The sequence below is a fragment of the Maylandia zebra genome, linkage group LG20 (genome assembly GCF_041146795.1).
Source record: "Maylandia zebra isolate NMK-2024a linkage group LG20, Mzebra_GT3a, whole genome shotgun sequence".
Lineage (NCBI taxonomy): Eukaryota > Metazoa > Chordata > Actinopteri > Cichliformes > Cichlidae > Maylandia > Maylandia zebra.
In genome coordinates this window covers 32,406,379-32,422,658 of record NC_135186.1, presented here as the reverse complement: position 1 = coordinate 32,422,658, position 16,280 = coordinate 32,406,379, and the positions used below count along the sequence as shown (strand labels likewise).

General features: G+C 40.9%; 3 protein-coding genes across 4 annotated transcripts in view; 2 read left to right on the top strand and 1 right to left on the bottom strand.

Moving 5' to 3' along the window:
* The first annotated feature begins 3,367 nt into the window (after positions 1–3,367).
* Positions 3,368–5,844, top strand: LOC143412285 (tubulin alpha-1C chain-like). Its single transcript, XM_014407430.3, has 4 exons — positions 3,368–3,525; positions 4,247–4,469; positions 4,558–4,706; positions 4,808–5,844. Exons 1-4 carry the CDS (start codon positions 3,523–3,525, stop codon positions 5,780–5,782), a joined length of 1,350 nt encoding a protein of 449 aa, XP_014262916.2. The 5' UTR covers positions 3,368–3,522; the 3' UTR covers positions 5,783–5,844.
* A 3,715-nt stretch (positions 5,845–9,559) lies between these two features.
* LOC143412346 (tubulin alpha-1C chain-like) lies at positions 9,560–14,108 on the top strand. The gene is made up of 4 exons (XM_076878444.1): positions 9,560–9,577; positions 11,291–11,513; positions 11,600–11,748; positions 11,850–14,108. Exons 1-4 carry the CDS (start codon positions 9,575–9,577, stop codon positions 12,822–12,824), a joined length of 1,350 nt encoding a protein of 449 aa, XP_076734559.1. The 5' UTR covers positions 9,560–9,574; the 3' UTR covers positions 12,825–14,108.
* Positions 14,021–16,280, bottom strand: part of jph2 (junctophilin 2) — a 27,248-nt gene continuing 24,988 nt past the window's right edge. Inside the window, exons 5-6 of one of the 2 annotated variants that reach the window (XM_004560275.6) lie at positions 15,736–15,836; positions 14,021–15,661 (exon numbers count right to left, since the gene is read on the bottom strand). In XM_004560275.6, coding sequence (XP_004560332.3) covers positions 15,756–15,836 — 81 coding nt within the window. In that variant the 3' untranslated portion in view covers positions 14,021–15,661; positions 15,736–15,755. The remainder of the gene's footprint in view (positions 15,662–15,735; positions 15,837–16,280) is intronic. The other variant, XM_004560276.6, reaches the window with a different exon arrangement.

Sequence of the window (16,280 nt, the reverse complement as noted above, 5' to 3'; positions counted from 1 at the left end):
CCAAAATCATCACTCCTCCACCGCCATGCTGACAGTTAATGTTTGTGCTGATTTACTCTTTTTACCAAATACGATTGTGTGCATCGTAGCCAAACATCTCCACTTTGGTCTTGTTTGTCCAAAGGGCTGTTACAGTTCAGATACTAACATAAATTGTGATGTCGTGTTCTTTTTTAGAGATCATGGCAGCCCCTTCCAAACAATCTGTAGTTTTTCCATGTTTTGTTAAATGAATGATGTGTCGTTCATCTGAGGTTGCATTTACCTGCTTTTAAGACCTCGTCTTATCACCCGATATGTAAAGCCTCAAGCGTGATTTATGGTCCCAGTAATGTGTCTGTCTGTGTACAGTGGATGAAAAGGGGTTTTTACACACCACTAATGTGTTTCCAACTGCACATCACTGAATTGAGTGCTGAATGACTTACAAATGGGCCGGAATGGAGGAGGGAGCAACAGCGGACTGGGAAAGGATGAAGCATAAAACGAATGTTAAAGATAAAAAATTAAAGCATGAAAAGTACAAACAGTGGCTGCGGTGGACAGTTTTCAATACTTATTTCCTCTTCAGATCCTTGCACGTTATCACTTTGTTGTTCTCAGCAGATGGCTGATGGACCAACAAACAAGAGTAGCCCACAGACCGGCTGTAACACATATTTTTCACACTGCCTCCATCAACAGCAAACACTCTCAGCATTCCATAACTACCTGCCTACCTGCCTTCCCACTATCACAGCTCAAGCATAAAACAAGCATTAGAACTTTCAAGAGTCTATTTTCTTTTTTGGCATGATTGCATTACAGACAAATTGTACATAAAGTAATTATTCTGATGAAAAAGGATGCCTGTTAGTGTTATAGGGATTAATACTGATGTTAAGATGTCGAGCTCATTTTAAACCGTTTGCATTCTGTTTTATCTACAGTGATTTATCATATTCTATAAAATAACATGTTTGTAGTGGCTGTCCTGTGAGGAATACATACCTCCAAAACAGCTTTTATTGAGCTCAGAAAAGCAGCTCAACTACTTGATTAAAGGATTAAAAAGCATAATAAAATATATCGATACATAAAAATTACAGCTGAATTAAAAGGCTTGAGCACTGTGTGACATGGTTAACTGCCAGTATTCACAGGAGGATTACAAATATTAATGAAAAAGTAAGTTTGAGATACTAATACTAATCTGAAAGAGTTTGTGGAGCCTTTGTCTGCTCAGTTTATTAAACAGCAAGAAGCGACTGTGCCACAAGATGGCAGTATAATACAGGGTAGACGCAGAGACTTTGCTTTCACTTTGGGACATTTTAATTTCTGCCTGCCTATTTTTTTTTATTTTATTTAACTGAACTGAACTAACTGAACAAAGCACTGCTTACTTTGCTTTGCTTTGCTTGCTCTGACACAACGCCACAGCTGTAGCTGTGACTTCTTCTGGGTCAAAATAAAATTCTAGCCCTTTTTCACTTGCCTTTAAAATTTGAGATTTGTGGAATAGGGGTTGTAAATGTAATTGGAATTTTAAACAGAACTTAGATGTGATTTTCAGGCTTGACATTTTCACGTTTTCTCCCTTTAAAAGTAATGAAGACTCACTGAAAAGGCAAAAATGCAACTTAGAAGACATCATCTTAAAATACCTAAATTTAGGCTTGGGACCTAAATATCCATATAGTATAAAAATATTTTGCATGCATTTCATTAAATATGCTAATAGTAAAAATATCAGCTCATTCCTAAAGTGGTCAGATGGGATTTTTTTCAGTAGAGTTGTATATTGATTTTCAGTCTTTTAGGCTTGCTACCCTTGACAAAGAAGCAGTGTCTTGGAGCCATTTCAGATAGTAGTTTTCTCTAAGCTCAGACATTTTTATTCAGTTTGCCAGTTTTTAAGCATGCTTTTTCTTCTTTTGTCTACCACTTGTCCAATTCCTATAATTTTTTTAAAAACACATTTGCTAAATATTCAGCTAACTCTATGGGAATCACCTGTTGGTGATAAATACCATATTATATCTGTCTAAGTGAATGTTTGGCATTTTATTCCCCCACTGAAACTGGAACAAATAATAAGTGAGTTACTTCGATATGCTTGAATCCTCACAGGTCAGTTTTAAGTGGGTTAATAAACAAACAGAAATTCCTCTGAAATTGATCAGGTATTTGTATTTGTTGTAACTGTTGCTCCCCTATTGGCCAACTGGACAAATAAAGGAAAATAAGGTACATGGACTGGACTGAATGTGAGTGAAAAAAACAGCCAGTGCCCAAAGAAAAACTTTGAAAGACCTTCAGGAAAGTCTGGAGAATTATTGCTCAAGCTCTAGGAGAACTATTGTTACTTAAAAAAAATCTACAAGAAGCCCAGCTCAGGGGAAACAAAGCAAAGAAAAAAGAACGGCTCAAGACTTAATATAGACTTAATGTAATATTACCCTCCATGTTTACTTTTTGTGTAAGTCAGTATGTTTGTGTTTTTACTTTTTCAGGTTTCTGGTTTTGTGGAAAGAAGAATAAGCTGCTGTTTTGAAATGTGTTCTATAAATAAATCTTGCTTGTGACTCTTTGGACCCCGAGCACCAGGTTGGGAGACATAAATCGACATTGTTTAGAGGTACACAGATATTTAAAAACAAGCCCGCAGCACCAAAATGATTCAGGTCTGGTTAAGTAATAATGTCATATGTGATGACAAGTTTCTTTTCTTACAAAAGGTTTTTTTTTTTTTTTTTTTTTTTAAATTTTGCTGACAATAATGCTGCCCTTATTTTTGAGGGAGTCTATTGGAGTGGATTTCTAAGTGTCATTTTCTTTATTTGAATACTTCTCCCAACACTCTATATTGTGCTTATAATACTCACTGAATGTCATTTAACTAAATAAAGCAGGACTGGGGAACTCAAGGTATATCCCACCCTCCAAGATGCAAGTCTCACCATTCTGTAGCCGGGATGAATCTCCTCCAGGCACTTGTACATAAAACCGGCACGTATAGAATCACCAGTTATATTAAAAAACCGCCTAAAACCTTAATTTGCTTCCAAATAGGGGTTTAAAAAGTTTTTTTCCTCGTGAAAACATATCTTTTTCTCTGTTTACTTTGCCATGTCTTTCTCTTACAATGTATCCGATCATATTTGGTAGATGCTGTAAAGTATGAGTGAAAACAGACAATAAAAACTTAAATGTGAAATCACTGGGGGAAAAAAAGCACAGTTCCTGCCTGAAACACACTGCTGGCAGCTGGGATTGCCTCACCTTCCTGAAAAGTTTGTGCCGTGTCAGGCTTAACGTGACGCTTATAATCTAACCAATAGGAATAGGGCTCGTGTGACGTGACCCAATCAGATTCAGCGGAGCGTTTCCGGCGGGTGAGCGAGTATAAAACGCCCCGCCCAGAGGCAACGCGTCAGTTGCCTCTTACACGGGACTCATAAAGGCCTATTTGTGGGAGCTAACGTTTTTCTCGCTTCCTATTCCTCATTTTAATCCTGAAACTTATCAACACAAGGAAACATGGTGAGTGTCAAGTTTTTTTTTGTTTTTTTTTGTTTTTTTTTGTCTTTTCCTACAATTAAGTTCAAACTGAAGTTATATCACGTGGTAGCCGGTAATTCAAATCAGCTGAAAGGGTCGTTAAGTTCAGTCGTTACTTTAATAGCTATAAGAAGTTATCATTTCAGGCTGCTAACCAACCCCAGTGTTCAACAGACATTTAGTGTATTTTTGGTGTAGCGTGACGAGGCACAGCCCAAATTCAAGTTCTGCCCCGTCTGTCTGTTTCCGGCTTCTCATGCGCACATTGACCTAGTTGGCAAAGGTCAGCCTGCAGCATTCCTCTGATTAGCGCCTCTCTGAAGAGGCCCGGCCTTTGTGAAGTTGAAGCCACAGACTCAGCAAACAGAAGCAGCTCACTTAAAGTTTTATGGGGTTTTTTGTCTTTTGTTTGGTTTGATGTGAAAATGTTTGTTCTCGACACAAAAGATTTGCTTGCTGCTTTGCTTGATGTACATGTGATATTTCTAAAGGGCTCAGATGTTATCAGCCTCAGGGGAGTCATGACTGTGGCATCCCACTGCTAACAAAGAGCCTTATTTATTTTCTTCTTCCTCATTTCTCACATTAGTTCCAGAGACGGCCTCAACATGTGATGAGTAGCTTTCAGCTACTATTGGGATTAAAAAAATAGAATGGATGACAAATGAATGACTACTTTTTTTTTTCCCCCCCCTCTCCACAGCGTGAGTGTATCTCGGTGCACGTTGGTCAGGCTGGTGTCCAGATCGGCAATGCCTGCTGGGAGCTTTACTGCCTGGAACATGGGATCCAGCCGGATGGACAGATGCCCAGTGACAAGACCATTGGAGGAGGAGACGATTCCTTCAACACCTTCTTCAGCGAGACTGGAGCTGGAAAGCACGTCCCCAGAGCTGTTTTTGTGGACCTGGAGCCCACTGTCATCGGTAAGTGTCATCACTGCTTGCTGAACAATAATGTAGGAAAATTTAAAAAAATCTTTGAAGCAAAACTAAAGTAATGTTGTTTGCATAGATGAGGTGCGCAGCGGTACCTACCGCCAGCTGTTCCACCCTGAGCAGCTGATCACAGGCAAGGAGGATGCTGCCAATAACTACGCCCGTGGACATTACACCATCGGGAAAGAGATAATTGACCTGGTTCTGGACAGGATCCGCAAACTGGTGGGTGAATTCAAAGCAGCTAGTATAAAATGTATATACGAATTAAATTATTGAATGAAGTAACTCATGCCTGGTTGTCATATCTTCCTCTCTGTCCTCAGGCTGATCAGTGCACTGGTCTTCAGGGCTTCCTGGTGTTCCACAGCTTTGGCGGTGGCACCGGCTCTGGTTTCACCTCCCTGCTGATGGAGCGTTTGTCTGTCGACTACGGCAAGAAGTCCAAGCTGGAGTTCTCCATCTACCCAGCTCCCCAGGTGTCCACCGCTGTGGTGGAGCCCTACAACTCCATCCTGACCACCCACACCACCCTAGAGCACTCTGACTGTGCCTTCATGGTAGATAACGAGGCCATCTACGATATCTGCCGTAGGAACCTCGATATCGAGCGTCCTACTTACACCAACCTGAACAGGCTGATCAGTCAGATTGTGTCCTCCATCACTGCTTCCCTCCGCTTTGATGGTGCCCTCAATGTTGATCTGACAGAGTTCCAGACCAACTTGGTGCCATACCCCCGTATCCACTTCCCCCTGGCCACCTATGCTCCAGTCATCTCTGCAGAGAAGGCTTACCACGAGCAGCTAACTGTATCTGAGATCACAAACGCTTGCTTTGAGCCAGCCAATCAGTTGGTGAAATGTGACCCTCGTCACGGCAAGTACATGGCCTGCTGCCTTTTGTACCGTGGTGATGTGGTGCCCAAAGATGTCAACGTTGCCATTGCCGCCATCAAAACCAAACGCACCATCCAGTTTGTGGACTGGTGCCCCACTGGGTTCAAGGTTGGCATCAACTACCAGCCCCCCACTGTGGTTCCTGGTGGAGATCTGGCCAAGGTCCAGAGGGCTGTGTGCATGCTGAGCAACACCACTGCTATTGCAGAGGCCTGGGCTCGCCTCGACCACAAGTTCGATCTGATGTACGCTAAGCGTGCCTTTGTTCACTGGTACGTGGGTGAGGGTATGGAGGAGGGAGAGTTCTCCGAGGCCAGAGAGGACATGGCAGCTCTGGAGAAGGATTATGAGGAGGTGGGAACTGATAGCTTGGGAGAGGATGATGAGGGAGAAGAGTATTAAATGACTTAATGGTCCTGTGCCATTTATTTCTGTCATAAATAAAGTTTGTTCAATGACTGCAATTTGTCTTTTCTTTTTAAAATACTATAAAGGGCACTGGATATCAAATTTAGAATTTCAGTTATTAGAGCTTAATCTAACTTGTGTGGAATTAAAGTGCTCACATGATGCTGTAATACTTTCTGGTACGCACCACTTTAGAAGCCAAAAATCTGCAAAGCCCATCCATCACACAAAGGGTTGATCCTTTCTTTTAGGTCAGAACAATCATAATGTTAACCTTTCAAAATTCCCCACTTAATAAAGATCTCATAACTTGATTTCACATTTTTAATCTCATCAGCATCCATCTGTAGAGGCTCTACATCCCAAACCCTGCAAGACCCACTGTGGTTTAATATAATCTAACAGGTTTCTTGTGTGGTTACTAACAGTGTTTGAAAGTAAAACTGATTAAAGTCTAGTCACTTGGGGGCAGTGATGCTCCACAGATGTTCTGAATCAACATGTTGAAGCTGATCCACACTCACGTTGTTAGTGCTCCACTTGTTTTATCCATTTCAGTTCATGATTTGGAGGTGTTCATTTCCCTGTGAGGTACAGTGCTTCTCATTACTGAAGTGGCAGTCCAGGCTTATGCCCACAAAAGTCACTGTGCACCTCAGCTGAATCCTACTGATACACCTCAACTATAAGTTATGCCAGTTCATACAGTTTTGTAATGAAACTTAAACAATCATGTAACTGATAAGTTGTTGCAGTGTGAGCTCAGTTTAATTACAGTTTACGGTGAATCGTGTTAACCACCATGACTGATGAGGACAATGAGCAGATGGGTCAGACTTTGAAGTACCCCTCACATCTATAAAACAATAAAGGTGCCATTCATCAGGTCATACAGCTATTTTTAAAGCAGGACTGTTTGAAAATTGCAAAACAAAATGTAAATGTGTCGAGGATACTGTGAGCACAGTCAAATGTTTTAGTGAGTGGTGTACTCTGGAAAAACATTCTCTCCCATTTGTCTCCAGCTTTGTCTCCGTATGTAATCTGAGACAGATATGTTTGCCCTCTCATAACTTTGCCTATATTTTTCTGTGTATAAGGTTTAAAACATGAATCTTTTTTATGATGATTATTTATTTTTAATGGAATAACAAAGTGACTTCAGCAAAATGCCCCCGTTCATATTGTCTGCTGCCACCTCTGCTCATACCTCCAGTAGTTCTATAGGATGGATGAGAAATAAAAAATAGAAAAGCAGAAAATAGCCCAGATTTCAGAGACTCCAAGTAATAGAAAGGATTTAAAAGATGAATTCCAATGGCAATTTTAGCTTTTTGGACTTTAATATTTTTCTAATAAAATGGTGCATTATTTCCTTTTATACTGTCATGTATATCCCCGACACTGCAATATAAGTTTGTCAGGAACTGTAAGAGATGAAATATTGTTAAGTATAGAAAACTGAATGTCAGCAGCCTCATACAACTTATTTCTTATTAAACCTGTGAAGTGGACGTGTAACGTCACCAAAAAGAGGCCTAAAGGCAGAATGTGGGGTAACCAAAATGTAGGTTATACAGTAATTGATTCATCATCATGCAGGAAATTTCATGCTGTCAATAATGGCAACAGCACCCTGCCACCTGGCATTCCTTCCCCTCGGTGCACCCCTGCTTGACAAGGGGCCAAAATCTGATTCCACACGTATGTCCTGATAAGTTAGATCGTCCACCAGCCAAGGACATCTGCGTTGAGAGAAGCCCTTCATGCAGAGGCAGTGCCAGAGCATAAGCACTGGGCGGGAACCCAGCTTTCACAGGGGTGGATTTGGCTCACATCAATTTACTGTTTCAAGTCCATTATGTGCAGGAGGTTATTATAGGTACTAAAAGTGAAGTAAAAACTGAAACTAGGTGTTAGAAAAAGAATGAACTGAAACAAAAATACAAACTAAAAAGAAGGTTAACTAAAATGATAATGCACTTACAAGATTAACTAAAATAAAAATAAACACTAAATCTTATTTTTGGTCTTTGATGAGGTCAAATTTGTAAATCAGTTTATTGAGACAAGGATGTCTACATAACCTGAAAATGTTTATATACGCATTAAAATATAAAGCTAACAGTGAAACTGAATATTTTCAATTAATAAAAATGAAACAGAATGACTCAATACGCTGTGGAAAGTAAACTTAATTGAAATAAAAATTAATACAAATAAAAGAAACATGTAACTCTGATGTTCAAAGCTATACTTGTAGTCACGTAACAGATCCATAAAAGAGAGGTTATAAACAAAGATGCAAAGCAGAAAAACCCGTTGGATTTACATTACATTTAAAACAGCAGGTCTACTGCAGGAGGCTTTAATAAACTTCTAATTTGGCCACATTTACAGGCTACACAACAAATGTAACTTTAAACTATCTGACGAACATATATCCTTAACTACAAGCATTCAAGTGGCTAAATTAATTCACCACATACTAGAAAAGTTGGAGTCACACTGCAGAATTTCTCACCCCATTTTTATTTATTTTTCGATTGTCTTGCCAGATCATGCATTAAAGCTACATGAGCTGACGGATGACTGTTTTTACTATAGCTCCAAAGACAAAGTGTAGGATCAGTGTCTTCAGTCATACTAGTGATCTTTATGACTGTATTAGCACTAAGCCTGAGCTTTGATATCTTTTTACTCGAGTAACTTAGTGCAGATGTTTATTTTAAGTTCCTTCAACCATAAAACCTATTTAAATAGTTTGGAAAGTGTATCGGTAACATTCAGATGATGGGGAACAAAGACCTTTTTAAACATACCTGAATCAGCAAATGAGGAGATTTCCATAACCTGTTTTCTCACATCCTTGTTGCTGTTTTTCAACCTCATCTAGCTTCTTTTCCAGGCAATAACCCAATTCCCCAATCTGCATCATTAGTACCTTTCCACTGAATTTCCAACCTTTTCACATAATCCTGAACAACAGCCACAATGGCAGTATTATTGCCCATCTTTAGTTTCACACCTGCGTGCTGTGGGTATCTCTGTTAGAAGAGGAGTGAGAAGGTGGCTGAAGTCAGCCTGGAACAAAAAAAAAAAAAAAATCAGCAAAATTCCAGGATTGGTGGCTACTCAACTTCCAACATACTTTTCTCTGGCTCAAGGCTATTATTTAAAACCGCTCTGGATCAGAGCTTTTAGTTGAGGTTTGAGGTAGAGGTGCACACAAACCTGAGAATAGAAGTTCCAGATCCCACTATCAGGACTCCTTTCTTCCGTTCCTGCATCGCGTGGACAACTTAATGCAAAACCTTCTGGTTGGACGAATCAGTGTTCTTTGCAAATAGGTGGCAAGTGACCAGATCCATTAAGCCCAGATGTTAGATCTTCATAATGTTTCTTTATAATTCTGAAGTCTATAAAAGCCAAATGTTCATATGGAAGTGTAACATATCCATTCTTCATATAATGAAATAGCCCTAATAAGTTGTTAAAACCATGTTGTACTCCACAAATATTTAAGAAATCGTAAGAAAGCACCTGCAGAGATCTCCATCCTACCGTCTGGTCCATTTTAACCAATAGGCGCAGGTCTCATGCGACATCAAACCAATCAGATCCAGCAGACTGTTTCCGGAGGATCTAGGGTTATAAAAACCACCGTGTAGCAGGAGCTGGTCATTTATCTCTTACACAGGATTCATAAAAGCCTGTTTGTAGGAATTAACTAATTTCTCCTCTTTTTCCTCATTTCGGCTCTGAAACTTCTTGACTTCAGGAAACATGGTGAGTAAATTTTTTTTCTCTTATTAAGTGTCGATTTAATCAAAAATCATTACTGAAATAGTCAATAATCAGGTGGCAGACCGTTAACTGAGATTAGCCGGAAGTATCAGCAGGATTTAGCAACACCAATTTCATTTTTAAAAGGATAAAATTCACACTGTTAACCAGACTACGCTGTCCTGACTGTATTTTTGGTGCGATATGACAGGACACATCCAAAATTCAAGTTATTTGCTTGTGTCCGTTTCCGGCTTCTTGTGCGCGCACTGAGCCAGTTGTCAACAGGTCATCCTGCTTTCAGGCTGAAGCATTCCCATGACTAACAACTCTTTGAAGGATCCTGGCCTTTATGAACCTGCGACCGCAGACTACAAACAAACCAACTCACTTGAAGCTCAATTGTTCTTCTTCTTCTTCTTCTTCTCATGTCTTTAATGTTTTTGGGCGTGTATGGGCTACTTTTTTGTAAAGAAGTCTTTCATTGTCTACAGCTGTGTTTGCTTTGCTGAACTCTGATGTGCACTTGTTTGTTCTCGATTGTCTTGTCCTGGCTCACATGCGACATATTTCTAAAGGGTTGTTAGTTCAGAGCGTAAAAGGCCTCAGGTGACCACATGAGTAGCGGACAGGCTATGTAAATTGGAGTAGCGATTTCGGACTATAGAAAGCGGCAAATAGCGGGCGGAATTTTTAAGATCCCACACATTCTGAACGTCCTGAATCTGTCGCCATCTCCTGTAGATTGCTCTCGCCACAGCGACCATAGCGCGCGGGTGCGCTCCCCAAATACGCAAAAAGTTGCGCACACGCTGCCATCTATCCGTCTCTCTCCCGTGATCGATGTGATCTCTTTCCAGTGTCTACCTGCTAATTTATGACGAAAATGTTTCTGATGTAAGAGGGTCTAAAGAAAGTTAAAGCTGAGACAAAACAAAAAACTGATGTCACTACTGAAGAGTGAGAGACCGGAGGATGTACTACAGACCATGTTCTCCAACCTTGGGCTTTAGGTTTTGTAGAACCAACTAAGTCAGAGTCGGAGATTATTATCAGACAGTGGTTATGATCCTTCTGCAGGGTCTGTGAGTGCTTACACAACAGGCAACTTTGGTGCATCATTTGACTCTTCTGCACCAAAATGGATTAGTTGAGCAGCGACTTCTCAAATCAGATGCAAATGATAGAAAAAATAAAGCTGACATTCCTGAATACAGGCAAATTTCTGTGACTGGTCCTTTGTTGGTAGGATGTGGTTTAACCTTTTAAAATAAAAGGTGTTACTTCAGAAGAAAAATTACATCAGTGATGAATTCAACTTCCCTTAAACCAAAACTCTAAACATAACCTGGCCTGACTTCCGCATAAGTTACCTTTGCGATGTAATTAGGTTAAGAGAGCTATGCAAGTGACAGTGAAAACTGACTTCAAGTTCAACTTGGCTCGCTAAAGCATTAACAGTGTTAAGAATTCTCTCAAGTGGGATTCATTTGTTGCAAGGGACAAATTACATAGCTGACTGATGGAACGATTAAATATTTTTAATGTTCTATACTAAAATTCCAGTATTGCTGAAATCACAGTCCTAAATCATGAAGCCATATTCCCCCAGGTAACTTTACGTTAGTTGAAGAGCAGGTCTAACAATGTAATTTTTGGATAATAAGTCAAAAATGAGGTCACCAAATAAATGGCTTTTCCATCTCATTTCCACAGCGTGAGTGTATCTCAGTGCACGTTGGTCAGGCTGGTGTCCAGATCGGCAATGCCTGCTGGGAGCTTTACTGCCTGGAACATGGGATCCAGCCGGACGGACAGATGCCCAGTGACAAGACCATTGGAGGAGGAGACGATTCGTTCAACACCTTCTTCAGTGAGACTTGTTCTGGAAAGCACGTCCCCAGAGCTGTTTTTGTGGACCTGGAGCCCACTGTCATCGGTAAGTGTCATCACCGCTCGCTGAACACTAATGTAGGAAAATTAAAACATCTTTAAAGAAAAACTAATGTAATGCTGTTTGCATAGATGAGGTGCGCAGTGGTACCTACCGCCAGCTGTTCCACCCCGAGCAGCTGATCACAGGCAAGGAGGATGCTGCCAATAACTACGCCCGTGGACATTACACCATCGGCAAAGAGATCATTGACCTGGTTCTGGACAGGATCCGCAAACTGGTGGGTGAATTCAAAGCAGCTAGTATAAAATGTATATAAGAATTAAATTATTGAATGAAATAACTCATGCCTGGTTGTCATGTCTTCCTCTCTGTCCTCAGGCTGATCAGTGCACTGGTCTTCAGGGCTTCCTGGTGTTCCACAGCTTTGGCGGTGGCACCGGCTCTGGTTTCACCTCCCTGCTGATGGAGCGTCTGTCTGTCGACTACGGCAAGAAGTCCAAGCTGGAGTTCTCCATCTACCCAGCTCCCCAGGTGTCCACCGCTGTGGTGGAGCCCTACAACTCCATCCTGACCACCCACACCACCCTAGAGCACTCTGACTGTGCCTTCATGGTAGATAACGAGGCCATCTACGATATCTGCCGTAGGAACCTCGATATCGAGCGTCCTACTTACACCAACCTGAACAGGCTGATTGGTCAGATTGTGTCCTCCATCACTGCTTCCCTCCGCTTTGATGGTGCCCTCAATGTTGATCTGACAGAGTTCCAGACCAACTTGGTACCATACCCCCGTATCCACTTCCCCCTGGCCACCTATGCTCCAGTCATCTCTGCAGAGAAGGCTTACCACGAGCAGCTCTCAGTGGCTGAGATCACAAATACTTGCTTTGAGCCAGCCAATCAGATGGTGAAATGTGACCCTCGCCATGGCAAGTACATGGCCTGCTGCCTCCTGTTCCGTGGTGACGTGGTGCCCAAAGATGTCAATGCTGCCATTGCCGCCATCAAAACCAAGCGCACCATCCAGTTTGTGGACTGGTGCCCCACTGGTTTCAAGGTTGGCATCAACTACCAGCCCCCCACTGTGGTTCCTGGTGGAGATCTGGCCAAGGTCCAGAGGGCTGTGTGCATGCTGAGCAACACCACTGCTATTGCAGAGGCCTGGGCTCGGCTCGACCACAAGTTCGATCTGATGTACGCTAAGCGTGCCTTTGTTCACTGGTACGTGGGTGAGGGTATGGAGGAGGGAGAGTTCTCCGAGGCCAGAGAGGACATGGCAGCTCTGGAGAAGGATTATGAGGAGGTGGGCGCTGACAGCGTGGTAGACGACGATGAGGGAGAAGAGTATTAAGTGCTAGCATATTCCTTCTCTTAATCTCTACCATCTAGTTTCATAAAGTTTAATTGAACGCACCATTTGTGCTAATGAATTACAGGATAGTAGAATTTCTTTATAATTTTCAGATTATTCAGTTTTAGCAAAAAACAAAATTATGTCTTGGCTGGAATCAAATACTTTTATCCACTGTGTACTTTTAACATGACCTAATCTATCTTTACGGATGTTGCCAGCATGGGGACTCGTACTCCTTTCTAGTCACTTGAGGGCAGTGATGCTCCACACATGCTGACTCAACACCATGTTGAAGTGCTTGACATTTCAAACTATTGCAGGTACTTTACCTGACCTGAGGCATTAGAATGGTGATATCACAATTAATAGTGTGACAATTCTCCTTTGATCATGGCTCAATTCACACCTCAGTTTTGGCTCAGATCTTGAGCTGGATTATTCAATCTACATTCTGTTCATGGTCTGGCATTAAATTATTTTTTCAATTTACCAAAACAGGTGTATTTATAGTTTTATAACAGAACATTGGGAAGAATACAGAAGTCTTTGGTACGAAAGGTGAGGACATCAGCAACCAGACAAAGAGAACCCACCAGAGAGGAGGAGAGGCTGTGTGTATGTGAGGGCACTTGCATTACATATAGCGTTATCTTAGTGGAAACCTATTCTGTTTGATTCATTTTCCATTTAATATCACAGAATAAAAGACTTGGTTTGAGTTTATTTTTCACTTTCCAGTCCAGTGCTCTGTAATTAGGAACTATATGTGAAAGGAATAACAAAAAACAAAAGTCTTTATTGCTGGCAGAACCCCCTCTATTCTGATGTTTGTCCATTTTCTCCATACCTGAACAATTTCCAAATAGACAGTACAATGATCTATTGTCACTGTTTGATTTTTGGTGTAGATTTCAGGATTGTTACACCCATATTTACCATTCGGATGAGGTTTGACATGCCTGACTGAGAACCACCAAGGCCAAACGTTGCCTTGGTTTAAAATTGGGTGTGATATTCACTGTGGCGCAAGGCAGGGACAGAGGGAGTCTCATGCTGGCAGACAGGTGGTGTTTAAAAATACTTTCTTCTTCTGTTACTAGACTGGATTTCTTCAGGGTAATGAATGATGACGAGTACGTTCAAAATCTCAAAGCTAACAGTGGGAGCTGTTACAGATCATCAAAAATAAAAGATTCACAAGTGTAAAAGTTTTTAATTTGACTTCAGCTGTATTTCTGCTCTAAAACAGAAAAAATAAAGTGGCTTCCACATTTGCATTGACACTGGTATGAATCATTGGTAGATTACAGGTAAACCACAATGGGGAATTTCTTAAACTGGTTTTTACTACTTTCAAAACAGTTTTATATGCTTGTAGACTTTTTCACTAGTGGTCTGTGTGTACATTTGCAAACTCAAAGGCAAAAAAAACAACAACAAAAAACTGCAGCTAAAACTCTGTTCCTTTTAAATCCTAACTGGGTTAAGAAAATAAAAGCTTTCTTCTCAATATAAGACATGGAGTTAAGAATCTTTCTATTTTCCTCCATCTCACAAACATGAGGTAATCTGACTCATTTGGGAAACAAATTTTAGGATTACAACTTCTGATTGTACTAATGAGCCCTCCCCCCAAAATCCTACAACAGAATATTTTGAATGCTGTAAAGATGTGCACTTCAAAAAAGGTACAAAAACACAGATGCATACAAAGTGTTCTCATGTGTACAAAAGCTGATCTTACAACAGGCCCTGAAAATAAAGCAGTGGACAGTTTTCTACACTGACACATAAAATAATGAACCCAACCCACTCCCTGCTGCAAGATAATTATGTAGATCCAGCAACCTTACAACAACATACAGTGACAGTTTCAAATTAGATAAACTCCAGCCATCATTTTCCTCTTGCAAAACTTGCACAACTCTGTATTAAAGCTGCCTGGGTGCTAAACAGCATTGCACGACACCACAGGAACCTACGCAGCAGCAGCGGCACTCATAAGCTTCTTATTTTCCCTTCTCTATTTGGTTTATCAGCTTCCCCAAAGCAAAGCAGCAGAATGACAGGAAATGCACATAAATCCCAGTGAAAACTGAAAACTTCACAGTGTAGTACACCACAGTCTCAAAGATTTTGCAGAAACTCACAACGCTTTGAAAATGTTGCCAGTAAATAAACCCCTTTTTTTTTTTTTTTTTACAGTACCACTCGGAGAGCTTCTTGATGAGACTCAACACACGCGAGATCCCTACTCCTGACAGTAACAGTTATCACGCCCAAACCCTTCACACATCTGCTGTAGTTTTTGTGTCTAAACAATCAAGTTCAAGGCATTATAGAGAGAATATTCAGTCTGGCGATTAAAAACGTATCTAGGTGGGTTTGTCTTATGTGCCTGATTCACTCTTGTGAGATCCAGATAGTCTGAATGCCAATTAAGTGTTTATTTAAAAGCCATATTGCAAAAATGTTGACACGCTCATGACACACTGTGAAAAAGTTGAATTCTTGAGTGCCACCCTTCTTTCCTCAGCATCATCACCGGGACATAACCTACCATTCACCCACCAATTTTTTTTTCCTCTAAACAAATCATTTTTAGATGCACTGAACAGTGCCAGCCCTTCAATGTCCTTCAGTTTCTCTAACCTCTTGAAAGAGAGGAGCTTCGCAGAGCCTCACGAAGTCATATCAACAAAAACCATCCTAGGAGCTGCAGCGGTCTGCGTGAGGCTTCTGTTCCTCCTCAGTGTTGTCTTTGATCTCTGGTCTTTACTGAGGAGGAGGAGGAAGCCCATCTCTCTCTGACACTGCTGTTAACCTGTAGCAAACTGATATTAGTGGATTCATGTTTATTTTTACTGTATCGCCTCTTCTGAGTACATTTTGATGGTGTGTTTATTACCTGAGGAGGTGGAAAATGTCTCATGACAAAATGTGAACGAAGAGAATGGCCAGGCCGATGTTGAGCAGGATTACCATGCAGATCATGATGGTGTTTGGGCCCTTAAAAAAGGAAAAGAACTCAATGCAGAATAAGGACAGCGGATCCAGTCAAAACTGGAGATGAGTGAAAAATTAAAGGAAAAACCTAAACCTTAGCTCCAACAGTAAAGGGACCCAGTGGTCCTGTTATGTAGAAGGGTACATTACGGTGTCCTGATGGGAGGAACGGTTTCCAGGAGTAAAATGCCTCCATGGATGTGCAAGTTAACTTAAAATTAATCCAAATTACTTTTCTTTTTGCCATAAGTCAAAAGCTAAGGAAATATGAGACAAAAATAAAACAACAAATTCAGAAAATTCATAAATTCATATCAATTAAAACCTTAGAACTAAGCCTAAGTTAATCACACAATTAAATACAAGGTCCAAAAGAGTGGTTTCGTGGATCAGCTTACCACATGAAAGGGGGACAATGAGTCATCAGAGAAATTAGTTTCTAAGTAG